General features: G+C 37.4%; 1 protein-coding gene across 1 annotated transcript in view; it reads left to right on the top strand.

The window, feature by feature from the left end:
• Nucleotides 1-27059, top strand: part of Crppa (CDP-L-ribitol pyrophosphorylase A) — a 272273-nt gene that overhangs the window by 101171 nt on the left and 144043 nt on the right. Inside the window, exon 6 of the mRNA XM_051175086.1 lies at nt 12819-12913. Within this exon, the coding sequence (XP_051031043.1) occupies nt 12819-12913 (95 nt within the window). The remainder of the gene's footprint in view (nt 1-12818; nt 12914-27059) is intronic.

Genomic DNA, 27059 nt, shown 5'->3' with positions numbered 1-27059 from the left:
GTGCACAATTCCTACCCTATTGGGCTCTAGCTTTGTGCTGAGCAGTGTTGGAGCATTTTGTTTGTAGCTCTTTATTACCCCCAAATCAATGATGTAGAAAGTTTTATGACTTCAATATTATAATATATTCAAATGTTCTAGGTAACACCTTACTTGAGAATGATGGAAAATGAATTCTTAAACATAAGGCTGTGCCTTAGGCTCCTTGTTTCTCCTACCTTAAATAGATGCTCAGGTTCTCTATGTATGGGACCCATAGGCTAATGTTCAGAGGCTAATGCACATCGTTTCTCTAGGATAGTTTTTATTTATTCTTTGATAATTCCTACATGTATGAAATGCATCTTGGTCATACCTGCCCCAAACTTTCTATTCCACTCCCCTGGATACCTTAACAACACATCCCTGTATTCATGTTTATCTTCATGTTTCCTTCCCCCAATCCCATTTTTACTTTGTACAATTAGTGTTGCCTTTGGAATGGTTACTGATATTCTTTTTTATTTGTTTGTTTGTTCGTTCGAGGCAGGGTTTCTCTGTTTTGTTCTGACTGTCCTGGAACTCATTCTGTAAACCAGGATGGCCTAGAATTCACAGATATCCACCTGCCTCTGCCTCTATGAGTGTTGGGATTAAAGCCATGTGCCAGCACTGCCTGGTGACTGATATTTTTTATTTGACTTTGTATAGGGCTTGTGCAGGTAATTATAGCTACAATGTGTTCTGGAGTGTAATGTCTATCTTATGTCTAGAGATAGCATTTCATCTTTTGGCTCTCACATTCTCTTCTTTTTGCTTTCCAAGATGTTATGATGTAGAAGAATTGATATGGATATTCTATTTAGGGTGAACACTAATATTGACACTTAATATTAGGTCTTTGGTGAGTAATGATTCTCTGTCTTTCATTCTGCCCAATAATTCCAATGCCATTTCTGATCCAATATGGAATTCAGGAATCTCAGTGGAGTTCTCAATGTAGCAGGCCATATAAGTGAAATACACACATACATTCAATAATAGGTGTGAAGGGATCTCTCTAAATCCAACCTGTCAAACTTTCATGCCTTTGGATTAGATCTTTGCCATTAGCTGATCTTCTGGAGAATAAAGATCGTGCCTCCTAAAGTTTTCTAGAAAGTCCATGCTTGTATCAAAGATGTTCAGAAAAACAGATAACCACTAAAGGACAACTTTCTAGAATAGAAATAAAAATTACATGGCAGAATTATAGTTTAAAATGATTAATTATGTAATTTTTAGATTTTTTAATCTATATTTTTATAAATCCAGTCTGTGTAGAAAACACCTTCCTAATTTAGGATAGAACTTGTAACTTTTTCCATGCTATAATATGTTTGCTTAATGTTCTGTAATTTGATATATTTCAGCTATTTACTTCTTGAGTACTAATTATTTGATGGGCAGTGACTACTTTGATGTGACTACTTTCTTGTTTACTTAGTTTTTTCACACTATAAAACTTTGCTATGATAAATAAAAAAATCTTATGTCAAGTGAAAGAGCATGTTCTACTGGCAAATTTACTACTTACTGGAATAATGGGTATTTGATCTGTTATGATTTATAATCAAGTCAACATCTTTGGTTTAGTATGGAAATTTCATTGGTAGGAAAACAAAATATCATTTCATTAATATTTCATTAATATTGACTTAGGTCTTTAATTTCAGACAAGCATATGACTCATATCTCAAAACAGGAATAAAGTTCTCAATCTAATTTTCATTTTCTCCTAATCTAATTTTTAAGTTGATTTTAGTTAGTATCAATGCCTGCATGGTTTTCTACTTATGGTGTGCCATGGTTCATAAGAAAGATGTATGCAGGGTGGTATTCTCATGGCTGTCTTAGAGTCTGTGCTAAAATGCAGTTAATTACAAATTACTGTTACACTAATAAAAAACAATGCAACCCCAGCATTTCCTTTTCCTAAGGTAGCATGTTAAATTTGGTCCATTTTATTTAATGTTTAACTCTTTCCAGCTTTTATTCTTAGTGAAAATGAAAACAATCTTTGCAGAGCTGTGTGATTAATTACAACAACAAAACCCTGGGCTGACTGATACATTTGTAAACATCCACTGAACAAAGAAGTATACTGTATTTCTCACCCCTTCCACAAACTGGTTGAGCCCACCCAAGCCTGTTCTGCATGTTCAGACAAACCCCAACGATGTTAAAGTAGTAACAGACGCCAGTGCTAGCATATTTTATCTAGATGTACACAAGCCATACAAACAGTCTCAAACCACACTTGATTTAATATGCTGACTGTATCTTGGCAAAAGGGTCAATATTCTAAAATTTTTCTAAGAAAAGGATCCCTATGGAATTTCTTCTTTAAAAGAGCATATTTATTTTTCAATATTGCCCTTGAGCAAACCTAGTAATTCAGTTTTGTGATTAAAGGGTGTTATAAAAATTCATTCTATTCTTTCCTGTTTATAATTGAACAAACTAGAGTAAACTTATGCTATAAAATGCCTCATGGTGCCTCTTTTCATATGATGCTTTATATAAAAATACAAAAAGAGAAGTAAAAATTGAAATTCATTTTTAGCTGCTTTTAGTTAAAATTGGTTAATATTAATTCACATAAAAATGTGTCTCTTTTCCTGGTCATTTATTGGTTTTCCTTTGTTTTAGTTTTAAGAGGAATTGATTTGTCTGAAATGTAACCTTTTTTACTGGCTAACAATTTTACATTTTATTTGGAAAACACAGTCTCATCTCCCATTTTTGAGCATTAGTGTACAGGTGAATTTCTTTCACAATATTATGAAAACTAAATCTATATTTTTATACTTGTCTCCCTCACACTGTTTCACAACTCTGCTGATAGAAAAGCATGGACACACACACATGAAAAGTATGTAGAGAAAAGCATGGACACACATGAAAAGTATGTAGAGATGCTTGTAAAAAGGCTTTGACTGGAACAATAAGATAAATTACATATGAACAAATTTGGGTCGGCATTATGGAAACTTAGGGCTTAATTGTGTTGGCTTTGGTGTCTTACGCACATGGAAAATTGATGGTTTAATTTTGTAAGGGTCCTTTAACTTTTACTTAATATTGTTATTTTAAGTACAAAATTCTTTTGAAACTTTTGAATGAAGTTGAAAAGATGAGCAAGGGGCAGTCAGGTTTCTACCGGGTATAGCTGGACCTCTCTTCATCTGTGGTATGTCCCGTCAGAGTTCCCTTATTAAAGTTTCTGTGAAGGCACTATTCATATTAATCATGTTTCTTTGGACAATGCAAAGTGACAGCTAAGATTTACTCAGAAACCTTGCTTTTTGATGTTTCTGTCTTTTGACTGATACTTAATTTTCCACATTTCCCCCATTAATACCAAGTCTTCTTTGTACATAATAGTTTTTGTTCTTTACTGTCTTGAAAACAGTTCTGTGATGGTATCTTGTATGAATATGTGAGAACGTTTGCGTCAAGGACTTTTGCGTCAAGCTTTCATTAGTAAGAATAGGAAGGCTGTAACATAATTTAAAAAGGAACTTGTTTTCTTCAGCATTATTGTTAAGAAAGATGTAAATTAGAAAGTTAAATATTTGGGTCAAGATTAGAGAAAATGGAGTTTTCTTGTATGCTTCATGTTATAATTTTCTTAATTCATCATCAGTGAAGTGTCAGTTCAGTGACAGGCAAGGAATAAAATATGTCAAAGGTCACAGTGAGCTACTAAACTTTTGAGTAAGATGGTTACAGATGGAAGCAAGCCACCTATGTTTCACTCTGGGAGTAGGTATTACAAAAAGCCCCAACCCAACATATGACATGTACATTCATAGTAATGACACATTTTTAAAGTACATGGGACACATATTGAACCTTAGAAGAGAATATTTCTTTCAATGTTGCATTCTTGAATTGGGAATGAATGTATGTTTAAAAGGGAAAATAACATGCTACCAGAAAATAGTAAAATGTGTGTGGCTGCCACTTAAGTATGTGCCATACACTCACTGCCCACTGCTTCCACTCAGTTCTAAGGTAAAAAATTTCATCCTGGCACCTTGTGATTCATGTTCAAATGTGGTTAAAATCTGATTATTCAGCATTTTCATAAAAATCTGCCTCAGTGTTATTGAGCTTCAGTTTCAGTGTCCACAGATCAGGGTAGCTTTCTCTACAGATGGCCATGTCAACCTCTTACTTGTGTGTATTTAATGTTTTTTTACCCCTGCATTTACTGGTTTCTTGTGGTGATGAATCATTGTTTTGCCTTTATGTGCTGACTTCCTTCACCCTTGATCATCCTGATGAGGAGAAACCCTTAGGTGTAACAGAGATGCTGTATTCAAGCTCAGCATTGGTGTCACTTTTTCTTTTCTTCTTTGGTACAGGGTCTCCATATGGAGTCCAGGTTGGCTTTGAACTCGTGGTGTTGCTGCCTTAGCCCCTCAAGTGCTGAACTTTAGGCATGTACCACTCACTGTTCCCCTCTTGTGAGTCTGTTTAATGCCACTGCTAATTATTGAGGTATAGGAAGTAGAACCTAAAATTGGGTTCTGATTCCCAGACCTTATTAGGAGATGGATGTGCTACCCTAATTTGAATGGGTTAAAACTTCGGATGCCAACCATCTTTCAGAAATAGCTATCTGTGGATTAAATATATTTTTTTAACCTATGGACTCAAAGCTTTGCTATGACAGGCCAATCCAATAGAAAAGGAACCCTTCACTATTCCCTTCACTGTACCTACATATGTGTGAATGGTCTCATTTTGTAACCTTGAGCTTGTAATCCTGTCCCAGACTCCAAAGTCCTGGGAATACAGGCAGGTGTCACGGTGCCTGCCTGTTTTTATAACAGTTTTTGTTTGAGATGGTTTCTTGCCAAGTAGCCCTGGATGATCTTCCCCTTATGTGTATGTAGCCCAGGCATCCTTGAATTCATGGCACTTTTTTTTTTTTTAATCTCAGCTTTCCAAGAATTGGAATTATAATTATGTACTACCATGCCCAGTTTTCTTATCATCTTTTGTGTGTTGATTTTTTTAAATGGCATATTAAGTTTATTTAATGTATTCTTATACACTTTTAAAGTATGTTTCATCTTTTGTTTTGGCCTGCAGGTGATCTGCTTATTGATGCCTGTCTAGTCATGTGTGGTTCAGTGCTGTGTGTTTCTTTGTCTTTGATAATAGAACAACTGGATCTTGGAGTTCAATCAGATTTAGCATTATGTTTTCCCTAAGACAAGAAAAGGCAAAAGTAGTTAGAGGTTCTTCCTAACCACAACTTCTGACACTGACATGTACCTGTTCTGGACAGGGTGTGAATCATTGCATTTTAATTGTATTAATTAGTTTTCATGTGTTAGATACATTCATACAGAATTTAAAAGCATTTGTATGTGTGTGTGTGTTTGTGTGTGTGTGTATGCCTGTGCCCATGTGTGCACACAGGCCAGAAGTTGTAGACTTTCATACAAAAAAATTGAAAGTTGTGTGTGTGTGTGTATGGTGTGTATGCCTGTGCCCATGTGTGCACACAGGCCAGAAGTTGGAGACTTTCATACAAAAACATTAAAAGGTATGTGTGTGTATATGCATGTATGTGTGTGTGGTGTGTAGTGTATGTATGTGTGGTGTATGTATACATACATGTGTGTGATGTATGTGTACACATTTGTGAGTGATGTGTATGTACATATTTGTGTGTAATTTATATGTGTATGTATGTGTGTGTGTGTACATCTGTGTGTTGGTGTGGTGCATGTATGTGTTTGGATATATATGTGGTGTGCTCATGCATGCATAGAGAGTAGAAGAAATCTTACAGTGTGTCCTGCTTTAGCATGCTTTTCCTGATTCCTTTGACACAGGGTCTTTCATTAAAGCTGTAGTGACTGGCCTCTTTCTGCCATTCCATTCTTGGATTTTAATGTGAGTTTTGGGAATTCACCCTCAGGTCTTCATGCTTTTACAGTGTGTGGTCTTACTGACTGAGCAATCTCCCTATTTCATTGTAACTCTTGTTCTGAGATAGAGGGGAAATAGAACTAGAATGGCCCATAGTTATTCACTGGTTTTATTTAACGATATATACTTTATCATCTTGGGAGGCAAATGCTAATAATGTCAACATTTCAATAATAGATGGTTTTAAGTATACTCCCATTTATTGTCATAATTTTTCATTTCAGACAGTATTTATGTAGGCATTATAAAGTGGATTTGGTGTTGTAGCTCAGTAGAACATTGGTTAGACTTTTCTCTTTTCTTTTTAATTTATTTTATATAACAAAGTCCATTTAAATGAAAACAAACATTTATACACAATATTTGGGAATTTGGGCGTTGTTCTTTCCAAACTACTTCCTGCTGGTAAGGGGCGCTGTCATGGGGGATTCGAAGAAGATTCAGAAATCCTGGCTGTAGTCTGTAAGGCTGCTTTGTCCAGCTGTTTTGAATGTACGATCACCTCGTACTCTGTTTCAGGCGGTCTGGCGTGATCAAACCACATTAGTCTGGAAGGAATCCACATCTTTTCATTTTCTGTGGAAACAAAATTAGAAATCCTTTTCCCCAGTAACTTGTCCTTCAACTTAAATTTTGGAGTCAAAGCATTTTTTTTTTAAATTTAGTTTATTATCCCTCTCTTCTTCCCTCCCTTTTACCCTCTCTGCCCTCTCACATGCACTCTAACCACCCTCCACTCCCATCCCCTCACCCCAATTCCATATGTAAGGGAATACCATACAGTTGGGGTCATGTAGATCTGACAGGTCATGTGAAGTAGGGACTAGGGCTTCTCTCCTGTCTCTAGATTAAGGCAGTTATCCCTCCATGGGGGATGTGTTCGCAAAGTCCTTTTGTGCACCAGGGATACATCCTGGCTCCACTGTCTGAGGTCTCTTAGACTGCTCAGTCCTTCTGGCTGAGACCCATATTCAGGGGGGCCTGAGTCAGTCCCATGCTGGCTTCCCAGCTATCAGTCTAGTGGCCTTTAGCTCCTCCTTGTTCAGGTAAGCTGTCTGTATGTGTTTCTGCTGCATGGTCTTGTCCTCTCCATCTGCATCTGGGTTCTAGTTCGACTCAGTGTTTATGTATGGGTGTTTGATCCTGTTTCTAACAGGCATTAGTTGAGGGCTCCATGGAGAAGTTAGTTGTTGATCTCACTCTCCGGGAAGGGCATTTATGATAGCCTTTCCACGGAAGCTGAGATTGTTAGTTGGGAGCAGTCTTGTAGTTCTCTCGACCTTTCTTTGTGTTCAATTTTATCTTCAAACCAATATTGGCTCCCTCTTTTATGTTCTCTCTCTCTGTCTCTCTCTCTCTCTTTTCTGTCTTCTATTCCTAACCGGGCTCAATCTTGCTGGTCGCACATGTTTTCCTTTCCTCCCCCTCGTTTTCTCCTACTTCTCTCTCCATTCGCGGCCCCCCCCTTCCCCTGTCTCAGTTCATACTTGAATGCAGTACCAGGATATGACCTATTGGCTTCCAGAAGCATTTCAGATATTGAATTATACTTTTATAAAACCTTGTTGTTAAATACTTGTCCAGTTCCTGATATCTATAATTGTTATTTTTTTCGTTTATTATCAGATGTCATCTTCAGAATATTGGAAGAAACTGCTATTGGTGAGACTTGCAGATAAAAGTATTGGTTGTTTGGTGTTAGTTTTCTTTCATAGTTCCATCAGAAGTGGAAGCACTCAGTGCATGGGTGGCTCACCATGCCTTCCATTGCCACACTATGAGGATGATTAAAGAAAGCTGAAATATTACCTCAGAAGATCACACTGCTTGAGGGGGCTAATCAGTAATGGTAGGCAATTTGCATAATCTTAAGGAGGGGAATCTTTCATAATTGCCCACTTATCCCAAGTTAGTGTCAGCTAAGCAGGGATTCCAATCTTGCTGTATTTTAGGTCACTTGGGAATGTCAAAATTCTGGCTAGAAACTCTTGAGTAGTTACTAAATCTGTGCCTTTGAAGAGTATGAAGGTAGAAATGAGCACTACTGGTGACTTCTAATATTAAACCACACAGAATTGAGGTAGAAGAGACAATTGGTGATTTTTTAATAGTCTGATCTTGGAGTAGAAACCAATTGCAACATTGCCATTTTTAATAGAGGATATTTATGTATGGCCCATAGAAAATAGAAGACAGCTGGTGAGCTGGTGTATCTCAGACCATTGTAATACACATGGTGGGAACTTTATTATACGAGCTAACCACATAGAAGTACCACCATTCATCATTGTCTCTTGGCTCCAGGTCTAGATCATCCTCACTTAGGCTTTGTTTTCATGACCTTTATTGGGTAATTATGGGAATTTTAATTTCTTTTGCTATTAATATATTTTAATGTTTTTTTGTATCTTATTAGTTTTGTGAGGACACTTTTATTCTTTTATTTATTTATTTATTTATTTATTTTTATTTAATTTTATATAACAAAGTCCAATTAAATGAAAACAAACATTTATACACAATATTTGGGAATTTGGGCATCATTCTTTCCAAACTACTTCCTGCTGGTAAGGGACGCTGTCTTGGGGGATTCGAAGAAGATTCAGATATCCTAGCTGTAGTCTGCAGGGCTGTTTTGTCCTGTTGTTTAGAATGTAGGATCAGCTTGTACTCTGTTTCAGGCGGTCTGGCGTGATCAAACCACATTAGTCTGGAAGGAATCCACATCTTTTCATTTTCTGTGGAAACAAAAATAGAAATACTTTTCCCCAGTAACTTGTTCTTCAACTTAAATTTTGGAGTCAAAGCGTTTTTTTTTTTTTTTTTTTTTTTTTTTTTTTTATTATTTTACATGTCGATCCCAGTTCCCTCTCCCTCCCTCCCTCCCTCCCCTCCAGCCCTCCCTCCCTCCTTCCCTTCCTTTTGCCCTCTCTGCCCTCTCCCATGCACTCTAAACACCCTCCCCTCCCAACCCCTCCACCACAATATCATATGTAGGGGAATGCCATCCAGTTGGGGTCATGTAGATCTGACAGGGAGGACACTTTTATTCTAAAATGTTTTCAAGCTTAAGTGGTGATATAACCTCACATATAACTCCCATGCATCTTTTACCTGGTTTCACAGATCCCTGACAAGATAACTCTTTGTTTCATTTGCTTTATTATTTCCTTATGAGTTGTTCATTCCCTATCCACCTAACTGTGTGCTAAGTGGGTGATGGATTAGGCGTATGCATTTGTATTGCTACATAACACTTGAATGCCAACTACTTTTCTGGGAAAATGCTACTACAATGGATAGTACTTTGGCAAGGCAAGTGTAATCAGGACAAATACTAAAGGCTTAAGTAATTATCACCAAATAAAAAAGAACATTAAATTCCTGTGAACACTGAAGTCATTATGAACACTGTTGCTAACAGTCATAAGAATTTATATACACAGTTTTAGACAAATACAGCATATTAAGCTAATACAGAATAGAGCATATGAATACTCATAATTTAAAACAGCAACTGTATGCATGAACTCTAAAAATTACAGAAATGATAACAGTTTTATACAGTTTTCTAGAGAGTAGACAAATGCACTCTCACCTCTAAATAATTTAGTTCATTATAAATACAGCAGGACTTAGTGAATATAAAATTCCACTTAAAGTTATCAGACGTAATTATGATTTGGCAACAAGAAAAGACTGTAACCATCCTATATTTACATTATATATGTATGCATGTAAGACTAAAGCTTATTAATAAACTTAACAAAACTACTGGGAGATCATATAAAAATAATTTTTCACTGAAATACAAAATAAAATTAGAATGTCAATTGACAGTGTTACCAATGAACAAGTGAAAACAAACAGTAAAATGATTCTGGCTAGATGCTATAAATTACTGTTAGGTAGGAATAATTAAGGAAGATATCAATAAATTGGGGACTGAACCATGATTATGGAAAGACTTGCTATTTTATGGAAATTGATTGGAAAATTTACATGGCAATGAAAGATTCCTAAGTAAAAGTTCTACATTTATAATAGCTGAAACACAGTCTAAGATAAATGCCAAATGTAGTTAAATTCATTTTTAGTATACTTTTGTTTTAAAGTGGTAGAAAACTTCTGGATAGTAAATTACTAGTTTTGGTACTAGTAACCTACTTTGAGCAGAGGGGGTGTGTTTGCATAGGGATATATAATAAAACAAGGAATAATTTGTTACTTTTTTACTTGAAACAATTCTTAATTATCGGTAGTTTATCATTTTTCAAAAATGTGGTGCTGACACATTGATTTTGGCAGGTTATTTTGTAGTCATAAATTCAACTTTTTGTGCATTAGAAACATTCAGGAATACTTCTAGGCATTTTCAAGGATGCTGGAGAGACATATTTCCTTGTAAACATTTAAGTTTATGAATATCAGTTGTGTTGACTTCATTTCAAAAGACTAATTGGAGGAAGCCTCCCCACTTCCTACCCCTTCCACTCCTCTTAGGGGATAAGGTCTTCTTGGGGAGTCAACAAAGTCTGGCACACCAAGTTGCCTGAGGAATAAGCCCCTCCCCTCTTTATCAAGGCTGAGCAAGGTATCCTGCCATAGGGAAGGTGCTCCAGAAAAGCCAGTTCATGCACCCATGATATGTCCTGGTGCCACTGTCATGGATCCCCACAACAGATTAAGTCACATAACTGTCACCCAAATTCAGAGTATCTAGTTCCTTTCCATGCAGGTTCCACAGCTGTCAGTCCATTGTCCATGAGCACCCACTAGCTTTGGTCAGCTGCCCCTGTGGTTTTCCCCATCATGGCCCTGACCCCCTTATTCATATGATTCCTCCTACCTCTCTTCAACTGAACTCCAGGAAGTCAGCCTGTGCTTGGTGTGAATCTCTGTATCTGCTTCCGTCAGTTACTGGATGTAGGTTCTATGATGACAATTAGAGTAGTCACTAATCTGATTAAAGGGGAAGGCCCATTTAGACCCCTCTCTATTATTGCTAGGAGTCTTATCTGGGGATTCCTGAGAATTTCTCTAGTACCAGGTTTCTCCCTAATCCAATAATAATGTGTGAGGAGAAGGACAGAGGGGGAGAACAATGGGTGCTTTGCTTACCTCAACCTATTTTATCATACTTCCATTTTTATCTCTATGAATTCCTTCAAATTCCCTGTTTCCACTCCTAAGCAAAACCCACTCATCTTTCCAGGGTAAGTCCTAATCTCATTTAATTATACAGAATCATCTATTTTGTCAGCAGTCTATATTTCATAACTTGGTGATGTTCCACACCACTTACAGGCTGGCTCCTTTGTGTCCATTCTTCATCACACTGGATTTTATTATGGTTGTGTATCTATTGACTTTGGGGAATTAGAGACCCTTAGCAAGTAAGTGAATGGATTCCTGAGAGTTGAGGTGATGTAAAGGCAGGATAGCTTAGTGTGGCAGATCCATATTCAGAAAGGGATTCTGTCAATCTCAATCTATTGGAATTACTTTGTTTACATATGCTTAGTTTTCTTGACTGAAGGGTCTGAGCAAAGAGCGTGTGAACAGCTTTTTCTAGCATCTATTACAAGGATGGTAGCACTCTAGGAAGGTGTGATCTTTATGAGCATCCTTATATAAATATTCTGAAGTAAAAACAGGCATCATAACATGTAGGTTATAATCCATACTTACATTGAGACATGAAATGGGATAGTAACAGTGAAAGAACCTGAGAATGTTCGAAGGTTCACTAAGTGCTCCATGCTCTTTCCTCTATCCTGTCCCCTCGTTGGTCCTCTCAGGTACCTACAGGTCTGTAAATAGAATAATTTTGGATTTATATCCCTTTTCTACTGGAACCCTGGGATCTTATGAATTCAGTCCCCTTCTCTGCATTAAGGGCCTCTGACTTCCGTGTACATATTTTTCCCTTTATGGTCACCCTGTTGTCTACATTACTATTGCTTTGTGAACAACAGGGTAATGGGTAAACTGGGAGTTAATAACAGGAGTATTATTAACAGATTATATTATTTTAACTGTCCTTTCTTCTAACTTTGCTTGAGAAGATTAATAATTGATTAATTCTTGTAAAAAACATATTACATAAGCTACCCATGAGTGATGCAGCAAGGTCAAATGTTGACCAATTCAGCTTTGTTTGAGAAATACTATTTCAAATTAGAGGTTTTTTTTTTTTTTTGTCTTATTTCAAGACAGCTGTAGTGATGTTCCTTGGAATCTCAGATTGCTTATAGGGGACTTCATGTCTTTTGGAAAAATGCACAGAAAGTTCAAAGGTGAATGCCACCATGTCACATGGTTTACATTTTGACTTTGAAGCTATCTCAAATAAACTAACACGTGGAGGAAAATTCAACATTTCCATTTGCTGTGTTAAGAATCCAAACAGAAACCGAGCTGTATTCAATTGACAATCTAGATGGTTGCCAAGAAAAGTCTGGGTATGGCTTAGGAAATATCTACTTGTAAGTGGGAATATCTGAGTCAGGGAGACTCCTCATGAACAAGAAAGGGTGGCAGTAGTCATATAAGTAACTGTTAACTTTTAGTCACTCCTTGTAAAATGTAAACTAAGATGTTTCACTTCTTAACTTATGTGCTTGATAGTTTAATGTATGGATGCATTGACCTGCCTGGTACATGGAATCAAGGATGTCTTAGCATGTAGCTCAGATTTCTCTACCTGGCCTGGAGCTAGACTCTCCCTTGTCTTATTCAAGGGTGATGGAAATCAAGCAAGCATAAGTTTTTGAATAATAAGGCTTCTGTCTGTTTTCTTTGAATGATAAAGTTTAAAAAAGTTTTTCTTTTTTTAATTTTAGAGAAAATTTCACAAGAGGTTTGTGTGGTTGTGAACACAAAAGATGAAGAATCTTTAGGGTATCTTCTCAAGGAAGTGCTAAGAAAAGAATTAAATGTAAGTACTCACAGACTGAATAGGATTAGCAGTCACAAATTTTTGTGGTATAAAAGTGTCTTCCTTGACAAAGCCCACAAAGTATTCGAACCTAATATTGCTGTTTCCTCTTCCCCAAGATCCTTCATTCTCTCAACAGTGTGACTGAAGCATGATTCCCGTTCCAGTCCATTCCTCTTGGGTAGTGTTTCTCAACCTTTCTAATGCTGTCAGTCTCTCATAACCATAAAATTACTTTCCTACCATAAAATTATTTACTTGCCACTTCATAACTATAATTTTGCTACTGTTAAGAATTGTAATATGAATATCTAATATGTAGGATATCTTATATGCAAGCCTTATGAATAGGTCATTGGATCCCCAGAAGGGTAGTGACCCACAGTTTGAGAGCCATGGACTCAACTGTTTTATTAAAGATTAGTTCATAGTGGCCACATTTGGGGCCACATTTATATTCTGAGGTATATAAAGAGATTTTTTAGTTTGTAATTTTAACCCTTTTATTTAATCTTGTATTATCTATATTAGTATTTTCAGAGGTTATTCCCTTTTAGATGGATGTTTAATTATTATTTTTACTTTGTTTTTATTTGTTTAGAATCTTCTTACTTTCAACTTTGTATTTCTTCTCAAGAGTGAGAAGATCTGTTAATTTTCTACTTCTTTATTTCTGCAATGAGTGGGGTTTTTTTCTTGTTGTTCCTAAGTATTCCAAGGCTGATTGTTTATAATTTCATTTAGCATATTAAACACTAAGTTTGGATCTTTTGTAGATAGGTCTTCCCAGTGTAAATCATTTTACTTTTATTCCTTCATTTTTTATACTTTTTTGATATCCTACTGGAATCCTTTTTTAAGACAGATAATTTTTTATATGCTTTTAAGGGGAATTCAGGCTTGTCAAATGGTTTTCAGCATAATGGTAAATGGTAAATGTTCCTCCTAGAGTTGTTTTCTGGAGAAACACTGCAGCCATGTTTCATCTGGGACCTCTGTCCTTGCTGTCCCTTTTATTTGTTCATCATCTAATTCTTTTTATTAGTCTAGACCTCTGTGCTGAAACTGCCCCACAAGAGTGTTTTAGCCTACAGATTTGTGTGTTCGGTGCCTGCAGAATTACAGCAAACCTAGCAAGTGAGAGCTTTCATGTTGTCAACCTAGTTTTGTACAACTGATGTTTGGATATCTTAAAGAATCTTGGTGGATGTTGGAAGGAGCTATCATTCCTGCTGTATCATTCCTGCTGAGCTTTCCGGCTTCTAGCTTTGTTAATTATTAAACTTTGGATACTCACCAGGGTGTTTTCCTCTTTAACAGTTGTGGCCTAACAACTTCGTGTAGCTTTCTGTACATCAGCACAGTGCTATATGTGCTTTTCTTGTGCTTTCTAAATGACCCAATGACTTCCTCCTTTATTTTACAATTAAAGACATTTTCTGGATTTTCATTAGTACAGTGTCATATGATTAGTGAGTGAATATAGGTGTTAGTTGATGCTAAATGCTTTTTGTTAATTAATATTTCTCAAGAAGAAATGAAAGAAAAATATCAGAATGACATTTTTAAGTTTGACAGGATTATAGCTAAGTATGAAAGAATTTGTTCCCTTGGAAAGGGATTTATCTGGTTTTATGTAGATTTCTCTTCTGTTATGAAAGCAGATTTATCTTGTGGCATTGTATTTTTCAGCCCATAAATTTACAGAAAAGTACAAAATGGTGAATATTATGACTTTTTACCCCCTATTGCTTTTGTCTGTCTTTGAAAAGAGCATATAAAATGATGAAGTCACACTGTTGAAATCTGCAGGGCAGATCGCTATGGGTGTGGAGCTGTTCCTCACACAATGGGGCGATTGTTTTAGTGATGTCAATAGGAGAAATGTTTCCCATTGAAACTGAAGGAAGAGATTGGGTATGCTTATGATAATTGCCTGGGAAGAATTTTGCAACATACATTTGGGATGACCCAATTGTCTCATTGGAACATAATGGGGAACACCAAATTCACATGTGAGGTGACCAAGTTAAAGGGGAAGCCTACTTGTTGAGAGACACATTTCCTACCCCACACTCATAGGAATGCACATGCCATCGATGCTAAAACTGTAGCCATCATTTGATCTACTTTTTTCTGGGCCTTGAATTTCAGAGAAAAAAGCTTTCCAGAGGTTCATTAGGGAGGTGGATACAATGGGGCCAGTGTGGGTTGGAATGTGGGGGAAAAAAGGCACCTACTATGTTGCTGTGTTTGAACACTTGGCACCCCACTGGCATTTGTTTGAAAAGTTTGTGGAACCTGTAAGAGGTGAGGTCTGGTAGCAAGTAGGTCACTGATCACAGGGTTGAGAGTCATTATGTGACTGCACTTTGGTATAAGCTCTGTTTTCTGATTGATAGAGATGAAGCAAGCAACCTCAAGTTTCTGCTACTACAAGCAGGAGCTGTCCCACACTCCACTGTACCTTCAGCAGGGATACACTGTAATGGCTCAGGCAGGGGACAAAACCAACTGTCCTTTCTGAGGTTGCCTATGTCACCTATTCTGTTGCAATACAAGCATGTAACACTGAGGTGTAGGGTTGCTGCTCTGATTGTGATGGTAGTTGCTGCACTGGATTAGCTTGTGGGCTTTTGCAACTAGACTTCAGGAAGAATCTGAAAGCCTGTGGATCTGTGGCCTAGTGAAGCCTAGAATTCTGTAAGCAGCTTACAGGCATTTTTTTTTTTTCCTGGAAGGGTGGGAAAATGAAGGGAAAAAGTATAGACAGCCTTGAGTCTCCAAAGAGACTTTGGACTTTTGAAACTGTTGAGGAATTTGAAGTTGTACTGAATGGGCATGAATGTATCAGGGGCAAAAGTGGAATGTTTGCCTGACATATGTTCCCTGCGGTCTCATTTCTTTAAATATTTGCTTGCTAGGTTTGGATCACTGTCTTGAGAATATGGGAGAAGTAGGAGACTGATTGGTGGGCTCGGAGAGTTTTAGTTAGTACCACCCGTGGCTTCCTGACTCTTGAGACTATTTAGCTAGCCTCCTTTTTTGCCATCATAATTTCCTCACCACCACTTCAGTGTACCTTGACATATGAACCAAAATAAATCTTACACCCTTAAGGTTTTTCTCAGGTATCCTCTCCCAATCAGAAGGACATTCACTAAGATCAGTCCTCAGTCATTTCTTTATAGCTCTCAGAAAATGTTGAAAATATGTATACTATCCTAAATGTAGTAAGGGATGTGTGAGTAGGAGATGTGATTAGCCTTTCATTTGTTACTTAATTCACTGACTTACAAGATAGTCAATGTCCACTACAACTAAACCATTGGCGAAGCAGGTGTGACTCTTAAGGAGCTTGCTGTCAAATTGGATAATAATACAGTACATAATAGTAAATATAAACCCTAAAGGATTAGGTCATGTCCTGAATGGCTTGGTTCTGGAAATCAGTATAGGATGATGAGCATATAAAGGTATAGAAAGTCTGGGATTAGGTGGGCTGTGCTCTCTCTGATGGATCAGGATGAACTGTGCACAACAACTTGAAACCTCAGCATGTTTATTATATTTTACACTAAAAGAAGGATTCAGAGGGTATGTGTAAGGGAGCAGTCTCAAGCTGCAGCCATCCAAGAGAAGGAAGCTACAGTTGCTAGTTTTTGTACACACTGGTCAAACTTTTGTAAATTCTCATGCTTGGACCAGAGGGAGGTTTCACTACTCCCTGAGCCTTCAGGACTTTGCTAGTTCCCATGGATCTGAACCATCAGGGTCCTTGATGTGGGAACAAAAATAATCTCTGCTTAGTTAAGGGAATCATGGCAAACAGTTTTTTAGGAGTGAAAGTCTCTAAAATGCATTCTCTCAAGAGACATGCAATTTAGTTAAACCTAAAAGGGGAATCAGGAGTTACTTAGTGAATGGTCAAACCTAAAGGAGCCACATTGTGAAAGGTGCATGAAGAGCCTCATGCAAGGACAGGGTTGAATGGTCCCAGTGGAGATGGAGCAGAGGGAGATGAGGTAGAGGTAGGGACAGAGCCAGGCAGCTTTGCAGGCTGTGCTCAGTTTATTTCCCTTGCTGCCAGCCTTTGCAGGCTATGCTCTGTTTACTTCCTTGCTGCTTTGATTATATTTTGCTTCACACAAAAATAATATGAACAGGAAGTGAGCTGGAGAAGTCTTTCCAGTTGTTTTACCGAACGTTCACGGATGCTGCTGACTTGCTTCATACAGGAAAGTCTGTGGGGTTGAGTTTTTTTTTTTTTTTCTTTTTATTTCACATTACCCCTAAAACACATAAGTGCATTCAGTTCCATTTGCATTCCTGTAACAAAAGACATGACTGTCATAAGGAATGCTGACCTACAGCCTAAATGATCAGGCACTGTTCAGGCTTTTATGTATTTGGCTCATTCACCATTTCCTGTTTCCCGGAGCACAGAATTTAATTATTGTTTTCTATAACCACAAATGACAAGCTATGTTTAACTGAAAATCATTTGTTTTCTGGGTATAAGGCAGGATCTGGCTTCGTTGGAGTGGTTCTCTAATGCCTGATTCATCTTTCCTGATGGCGCGAAGGTTGTGCAGATCTCTACTTCTGTTACCATGTGCAGAGCTGTGCATTTTGTTAGTGTGTACAACTGTACCCTTTGTCACAATGTGTAGATCTCCATCTTTTGTTACACTCCTTACAAAACTCAGTGTGTGACAAACAAAACATCAAGATTAGCCAAAGAAGCAAGAAAAAGGCAGAAATGAAGCAGAATGGTTTTAGACCCATTTAGCAAAAATAAAGTCATTTTACGGTTATTTTGATATCCACCAAAACATTTTCAACTGAAGATAATAGACATTTGTTTTTGGATGCTATTTTTTAGTGTTTATATTTCTGTGAAGAGACATGATGACCATGGCCACTCTAATAAAGGAAAACATTTAATTGGGGGTGGCTTGCAATTTCAGAAGTTTAGTCCATTATCATGATGAAGGGTGCTAGAGAGGTATCTGAGAGTTCTGTAATCTGATACACAGGCAATAGGAAATAAATTGTGTATCACACTGGGTGAAGCTTGAACTTAGGAGAATGTAAAGCCCACTCAACAGTAACACAGGATCTCTTACAAGCCCACTCCCTATGGCAGTCACTTTTTTTTTTTTTTCAAACCACCACAGATACTGAACACAGTTAATAGTAAAAGGCATTCTAAATTAGTTATTCTCCTGGGTCCACTCTGAATATATGCAAGGAGTCATTTGGTGTGTGGAGTGTGTATATGCATGTGTGTGTGTGAGTACATGTTTGTGTAGTATGCCAGACTAGAAACTTTCTGCAAATACATTAGGTTTACTTGGACATTAGCCAGACTTTTAGATAATTACTAAAGGGAAAAAAGAAAGTTCAAATGTGGTGAAGTACATGTATGTCACGCGGCTATCAATTGCATTCATACTATATTTAATGAAATTTGTTTATTGTTATTATTTGTGGTCATGGTGTTAGAACATTATCAATGAGAGAGCTAGAGTAATTTCTAAATGTCACTTTCTATGTTTCTCTGCTTTAAATACATCTTTGCTTTTTTCCAGATTATGTTATTTTATGTGATAAATTTTATATTCTTATTGAATAACTTTTTGATATTATAATACAATTACAAATTGTTCCTTTCCATTTCCTTCCTGGAAGACCTACCACATAGTACCCTTGCTTTTTAGGAAGATCATTTATAAAAATGTTCTCTGTGTTCTTGTCTGTATAGGAATGATGTCAATGTTCATGAATGCTGACAAATGTAATACTGAGTATTCAGAACAATAGAACAGTAGAGTATACAGAGTTACCAGCCAATGATGTTATTTTCATGAAATCAGGTCTTTTAATTCAGTAAATTGGTTTTGCACATACAGGAAGTAATCCTTATGAAAAGTCCATACTGGACATTTGAAAATTGTTCTCTAGGTAATGTCATAAGACAGTGATCTACTGCCTGCTAAGCATGCATAAGCCTGGAATTCAGCACCCTGCACTGCAGGTTCAAAACAACCCTCTTGCCCATAAAACCAGCTCTTTGCTATCTTTAATTGTTGACCTTTTAACTTATCTATTTATTATTTATGTCTTCTTTTCTCATATATTATATCCTGAGGGCAGTTCTTCCACCCGCCTCTCTTTACAGTCCCTACTCCTCCTCCTCCTGTGTTTCTCTTTCAGAAAACAAGGGGCCCCCTAGGGATATGGACTGAACCTGACAACAAGTTACAATCAGCTAAGCATATACTCTCCTGTCAAGGCTACATAAGGCAATCCAATAGGAGGAAAAAGACACAGAGAAAGCCCCCTGCTGCTTCCATTGCTATTAGTTCCACAAGAACATAGAGTTATATAACCATAACATTTATGCAGAAAACCTAGCTCAGAAGTTTGATTCAGCCTCCATATGCCCCATTACTAGGGTCATCCTGGTAAATTCCAAGGCGTTTCCATTGCATTAGGTTTCTACCTTAGCCCTGAAATACCCTCCAATTTCAGTCTTCTTTCCCAGTACTCTCTCCCACCATCTCTCACCCCCACCTGATCCCTCCTGCTCTCATTCCCACCAGTCCCCAGGATTTCCCTCCTCCCTCTTCAAACTTTCCTTCTTTTATATATATATTGTCCCCTGTGTGTGTGAATAGTCATGGAGTCTTATGTGCATGGAGGCAGAAATTGATGTTGGGAATCTCCCTCAGTTTCTCACTCTAAGTTTGGAGGTAGTGTCCCTCACTGAACCTGGAGCTCACTGATTCAACTAGAATGACTAGCAAACAAGCTTAAAGGATTCTCATGTTCCTGCTCCCCTGATGATGGGATTACATATAGTCACAACCATAACTGTCTTTTATTTGTGTGTTGGGTATCTGCATTGAGGTTCTTATGCTTGTGTGGCAAGCATATTACCCACTGAGCCCTCTGACCCAACCTCTTCATTTTCTTGACTTACAGCCCGACTTGTATCTCATTAGAACACATTATATAGCACATATTTTCCTCAGACTTGCAAGTCTATTGTTTTAGCCTCTGAATTGCAGGATTACCCTATCTGTAACCCTGCCTGGCTTTAGTTGACTTTAGTGACTGGGCATGTACTGAAAAGCTGTGGTTATTAAATCAAGATACAGTTTTAGTGCTCACTGTAACTTTACTGTCTAGATTGATTGTTGTGATCCTGTTAGAGGCACATGACTTTTAAAAAATATCATTTACGTTGATTATTGCTTCATCTAATACTTGAGTTAGGAATTGTATTCACCTGTTTGGCTGCGATACAATTCTACTTTAAAGTGTAAAAAGGTAGGTTATTCTGTTGTCCCAGTGGCATTAGCTAAATTATGATTCCAGAGTATGGTGGTTTTACAGTAAGTAAAACAAAATACCCCTTTGAACTTATGAATAAATTATCCATGGCATTTTGTTACCTGAAAATTTGTTTCAGAGGCATTCAACTAGAGCTTGTCCATGTGCTTTTTCTTTGTTACATTGTCACTCTGCATCTGTAGTGTCTTGTAAGTCAAAGTCCCCAAGCTATGGCAGGGCATTTAAGCACTCCACCCCCAAATCTATACTGATCATCTCACTCAAAAATATATTGTTTTCATGTTTCAGCATGTTGTCTTATTTGTGCTTGAAGTTATGATTTTTTTCACTTTTCTCCTGTGCCAGTGTGCTCACTTATTTTATGTGTTAGAGCTTGGTACCTTCTTACTGTCCCCATGGAGTTGGCTTCAGTTTTCTAGTCCTGAGACCTCTGCACAGACTCACGAACTGTGGTGTGATTCTGCATTTCCTGCTTGAACTATAATTATACACAGTGCCTTCGTCACCTCTTCTTACAGGTCCCTCACGTGGTTTTGTGTATCTGGCGGGAGTCACATAAATCATTGTGGTTAATGATGATAGAACTATGTTGAAGCAAACTTCTCGAATATCTCTTTGCCTGGATATCAGCCAGATAGATATAGTTTTGTAGATAAATAGGTGGCGGCTAGGCATCTGTCAACCATGTGAAGAGTTTGAAAGAGTTTAAACAAGTGAAGTCACTTAAGAAATTCTAACTGGTAGTAGGGTGATGCCTTCCAGGAGGGGTCAACAAAATCTGTCAAGTCATTGAAGTAGGGACTAGGCCCACCATTCTGTCTCTAGGCTAAGGGAGTATGCTCCCAAAGTCCTTTTGTGCACCAGGGATATATCCTGGTTCCACTGTCAGAGGTCCCTTAGACTGCCCAGGCCTTCTAATGAGGATGGGGCAGAGGGTAGGAAGGAAGGGGGGAGGAAGGGGGAACTGAGATTGATATGTAAAATAAGAAAAATAAATTAAAAAAAAATAGAAGAAGTTCTAACTGATTTCATAACCAGAAAGGACTGTGTTCACAAGAGGAGAAAGAGGAGGTGAGACAGGGTTGGATTGTAGGTGCTGCAGAACTGAAGTGAGTTAGTAATAGTGATGTAATTGCTGACAGACAGCTTTCTATAAGGACAAGAGAGGCTATGATGGAGGAATAAGCTCAATGAACCACCAATCTGGGGAACTAGTGGATTTGTATACAACATGCCAAGCCTCTGGAATATGCATTAGTATTTTCGATTGAGTCTACCATTGTTCATTGTTAAAACATTCCTGCTTTAAAAATACCCTGAGGGCCGGAGAGATAAATCAGTCAGTAAAAAGGGCTTGCATGCAGGCAGAAAGTTTGAACCTAGTTCACAGAAGCCATGTAAATAAAATTGAGTATGGTAATATGTGCTTGTAGTCTCAATATTGGGGAAGTAAAGACAGGACTATCCCTGGGGCTTGCTGACCATCAACATAGGATGCTTAGTAAGTCTGGGCTAGTAAGAGACATTGCCTGTTAAAAAGTAGATAGTACCAACTAAAGAAATCATACCTGAGACTATCTTCCGGACATCACATCTATGCTCTCTACATGCACACATGAATGCACATTTACCTGTGTATAATATATATAGTGTTCTGAGATACTCATACTTAAATACTTGTGTAATATGATTCTATTTTCATACTTTTTTGCAAATATAAACTATCTTTAATCTTTGCAAATACTTTGAGCCTATACACTAAATAATACCTATTTAGTAAATTACTAACATATATCTTCTAATGGAAAGTTATATGACATAGCAAACTTTTCCCCCTTTTTTAATTTAAATTTGAAACAAGCTTGTTTTACATGTCAACCCCTCCTCACCTGTCCCTACCCCTAACCTACATCCCATCCCCTTTCTGCTGCCCAGGGAGAGTGAGGACTTCCATGGGGATTTCTTCAAAGTCTGTCATGTCATTGGAACAGGGCCTAAGCCCTCCCTCATGGGTCTAGGTTGAGGAAGTAACCATCTATGTGGAATGGGCTCCCAAAATTCATTCCTATACTAGGGAAAAATACTGATCCACTACCAGAGGCCTGACAGACTGCCCAGTCCTCCTAACTAACACCCACAATCAGGGGGTCTGGGTCGGTCTTATTCTGGCTTTCCAGCTATCAGACTGGGGTCTGTGAGCTCCCTCTTGTTCAGATCAGCAGTTTCCGTGGGTTTCTCCAGCCTGTTATTAACTCCTTCACTCATCACTTTTCCCTCTCTACAACTGGATTCCAGGAGTTTGGTCAGTGTTTAGCTATGGGTGTCTGTTTCTGCTTCCATCAGCTACTGGATGAAGGCTCTAGGATGGTATATAAGACAGTCATCACTCTCCTTATTATGGAAGGGCATTTAAGGTATCCTCTCCTCTATTGCTTATATTCTTAGTGGGGGTCATCCTTATAGATCTCTGGACATTGTCCTAGGGCCAGAGTTCTCTTTAAATCTATAATGGTTCCCTCTATTATGGTATCTCTTTTCTTGCTCTCCTATTTCTATCCCTGTCCCAGTTTTCCTGCTCCATGCCTCTCTCCTTCTCTTCTCCTCTTTTCTTCTTTCTCTTAACTTCCTCTCACCTCCACCCATGCTCCCAGTTTGCTTTGGAGATCTTGTCCCTTTCCCCTTCTCCCAGGGATCATGTATGTCTCTTTTAGAGTCCTCCTTGTTTCTTAGCTTTTCCGGTGGTGTGAATTGTAGACTGTTAATCCTTTACTCTATTTCTAAAAACTATATATGAGTGAGTATATACCACAATTGTCTTTCTGTGTCTGGGTTACTGCACTCAGGATGTTTTCTTCTAGTTTCATCCATTTGCTTGCAGATTTCAAGATTCCATTTTTTTTTTTTTTTTTTTTTGGTTTTTTGTTTTTTTGTTTTTTGTCTTTTTTGTTTTGTTTTGTTTTTTCCCCCCCTTGGGTAGTACTTCATTGTGTAAACGTACCACATTTTCTCCATCCATTATTCAGTCAGTTGGAGGGCATTTTGGTTACTTCCAGGTCCTATCTATTACAAATAATGCTCCTATGAACATAGTTGAACAAGTGTCCTTGTTATTTGAATGTGCATCTTTTGGGTATATGCCTAAGAGTGGAATTGCTGGATCTGGTGGTAGACTGATTCACATTTTCCTGAGGAACCACCATAATAATTTCCAAAATGGCTGTACAAGTTTGCACTCCTATCAGCAGTGGAGGAGTGTACCCCTTTATCTATATCCTCTCCAGCATAAACTGTCTTTGATGTTTTTTATTTTAGCCATTCAGACAGGAGTAAGATGGTATCTTAGAGTTGTTTTGATTTGCGTTTACCTAATGGCTAAGGATGTTGAGAACTTTCTTAAGTGACTTTCAGCCATTTTAGATTCCTCTATTGAGAATTGTCTGTTTAGTTCTGTACCCTAGTTTTCAATTATATTATTTGGTGTTTTGAGTTCTTTGTATATCTTGGAGATCAACCCTCTCTCATATGTGGCATTGGTGAAAATCTTTTCCCATTCTGTGTGCTATAGTTTTGCCCTGTTGACTATGTCTTTTGCATTACAGAAGCTTCTCATTTTCAGGATTTCCCATTTATTAGTTGTCACTCTGAGTGTCTGTGCTACTGGTGTTATGTTCAGGAAGTGGTCTCAACCAATTTATTCAAGGGTACCTCCCACTTTCTCTTATAAGAGGTTCAGTGTGTCTGGATTTATGATGAGGTCTTTGATCCATTTGGACTTAAGTTTTGTGCATGCCAATAGATATCTATCTATTTACAGTCTTCTCCATGCCAGCATCCAGTAATGCCTGTACCATTTGTTGAAGGTGATTTCTTTTTTCCATTGTATAATTTTAGCTTCTTTGTCAAAAATCAGGTGTTTGTTGGTGTGGGGGTTAATATCAGGGTTTTCAATCTTGTCTGTCTATTTTCTGTGCCAATCAATACCAAGCTGTTTTCAGGACTATAGCTCTATACTACAGCTTGAAGTGAGGGATGGTGATACCTCCAGAAGTTCTTTTATCATACAGGGTTGTTTTAGTTATCCTGGGTTTTTTTTTCCAATATAAAGTTGAGTATTCTTCTTTCACGATCTATAAAGAATTGTGCCCAGATTTTGATGGGGATTGCATTGAATCCCCAAGATTGCCATTTTTACTATGTTGATCCCACCTATCCAAGAGCATGGGAGGTCTTTCCATTTTCTGGTATCTCCTTTAATTACTTTCTTTAAAGACTCAACATTCTTATTATACAGGTCTTTTACTTGTATGGTAAGTATTACCCCAAGACATTTTATGTTGTTTTTGGGTATTGTAAATGGTTCTCTGATCCCTTTCTCAGCCCCTTTATCATCTGTATATAGTAGAGCTTCTGATTTTTTTTTAAACTAATCTTGTATCCTGCCACTTTGATGAAGGTGTTTATCAGCTGTATGAGTTCCCTGGTAGAGCTTTTTATTTTTGGAGGGGTGAATTATGGAAACTGTCCTATCATCCGCAAATAGTGAAAGTTTGACTTTTTTCTTTCCAATATGTATCCCCTTGATCTCCTTTTGTTTTCTTATTGCTCTAGCTAGAACTTGAAGTACAATATTGAAGAGATATGGAGAGAGTGGACAGCCTTGTCTTTTTTCTAATTTTAGAAGAATCACATTGCGTTTCTCTCCATTTAGTTTGGTGTTGGCTGTATATTGCTTTTATTATGTTTAGATATATTCCTGTTATCCCTGATCTCTCCAAGACCTTTATCATGAAGGGATATTGTATTTTATCAAAGCTTTCAGTATCTAGTGAGATGATCATGCAGTTTTTCTTTTTTAATTTTTTGTATGGTGGATTATGTTGTTGGATTTGTATATTGAACCATCCCTGCATGCCTACTTTTTCATGGTGGATGATTTCTCTGATGTGTTCTTGGATTCGGTTTGCCAGTATTTTTGCATCAGTGTCCATGAGGGATATTGGTCTGTAGTTCTTTTTCTTAGTTGTCTTTTTGTGTCTTGGGTACCAAGGTAATTGTAGCCTTATAAATAGGGCTTGGCAATGACCCTTCTGCTTTTTTGTGTGGAACACTTTGAGGAGTATTGGTATTAGCTGTTCTTTGAATTTCTGATAGAATTCTGCACTGAAACCATCTGGCCCTGGGCTTTTTTGGTTAGGAAACTTTTGATGACTGTTTCTACTGCATTAGGTGTTATAAGCCCATTTAGATTGCTTATCTGTTCTTGATTTAATTTGGTAAGCGATATCTATCCAGAAAATTGTTCATTTCATTTAAATGTCTGAATTTTGTGGAATACAGGTTTCCAATGTATGACCTAAAAATTCTCTGGATTTTCTCAGTGTCTGTTGTTTTGTACCCCTGTTCAGTACAGATTTTGTTAATTTGCATGTCCTCTGTCTGTTTTTTGCTTAGTTTGGATAAACGTTTGTCTATCTTGTTGAATTTCTCAAAGAAGCAACTCTTTGTTATATTGATTCTTTGTATTGTTTCCCTAGTTTCTACTTTATTGATTTCAGCTCTCAATTTGATTATTTCCTGGCATCTACTCCTCTGGGGTGAGTTTGCTTCTTTTTGTTCTAAAGCTTTCATTTGTGCTGTTAATTATCTACTGTGACTATTCTCGAGTTTCTTCTTGTGGGCACTTAGTGCTATGAACTTTCCTCCTAGTTCAAAGTGTCCCAAAAGTTTGGATATTCTGTGTCTTCATTCTCATTGTATTCTATAAAGTCTTTAATTTCTTTATTTCTTCATTGACACAGGTATGGTGCAATTGGACATTGTTCAATATTTATGAGTTTGTAGGATTTCTCCAATTTGTGTTGTTGAATTCTAACTTTAAAGCATGGCGAGCCGATAAGATACAGGAGGTTCCAATTTTTTTTTTTTTTTTTTGCTATATTGTTGATTTTAGAGATGGTTTCATGTGGGGCTGAGAAGAAGGTATATTATTTTGTGTTTGGATGGAATGTTCTATAAAATTCTGTTAAACCCAATTGGGTTATAACTTCTATTAGTTCCTTTGTTTCTTTGTTAAGTTTCTGTCTGGTGGCCCTGTCTAGTGTTGAAATCTCCCGCTATAAGTGTAAGAGGTATTATGTGTGATTTGAGATTTAGTAATGTTTTGTTTATGAATGTGGGTGCCTTTGTATTTGGGGCATGGATGTTCAGAATTGAGAATTCATCTTGATGGATTTATTCTGTGATGAGTAAGAAATGACTTTCTTCGTCTCTTTGGGTTGATTTTAGTTTAAAGTCTAATTTGTTAGAAATTAGGATTGCTACAACCACTTGTTTCTTGGGTCCATTTGATTGGAAAATCTTTTCCAAACCATTACCTCTGTCTGTTATGGAAGTTGAGGTGTGTTTTTTGTATGCAGCAGAAGAATGGATTCTCCCATTGTAACCATTCTGCTAGTCTGTGTCTTTTTATAGGTGAGTTAAGAACATTAATATTAATGAACATTGATTGTTAATTTCTGTTTGTTTTGGATTTGTTGTAGGTGATGGTATTGTGTATTTATCTCTCCCCCCCTTTTTTGGCTGTTGGTATAGTGGGATTTGGGATTATCTATTGCCTGTGTTTTTATGTGTGGTAGTTAATTTCCTTGGGTTGAAGTTTTCCTTCCAGAACTTTCTGTAGGGCCAGATTAGTTGATATTTATTGTTTAAATCTGGTTTTTGTCATTGAATACCTTGGTTTTTCCATCTATAGTGATTGAAAGCTTTGCTATGTATAGTAGTCTGG

This window comes from Phodopus roborovskii, unplaced genomic scaffold, assembly GCF_943737965.1.
Source record: "Phodopus roborovskii unplaced genomic scaffold, PHOROB, whole genome shotgun sequence".
Classification (NCBI taxonomy): Eukaryota; Metazoa; Chordata; class Mammalia; order Rodentia; family Cricetidae; genus Phodopus; species Phodopus roborovskii.
This window is presented reverse-complemented; position numbering and strand designations above follow the sequence as displayed.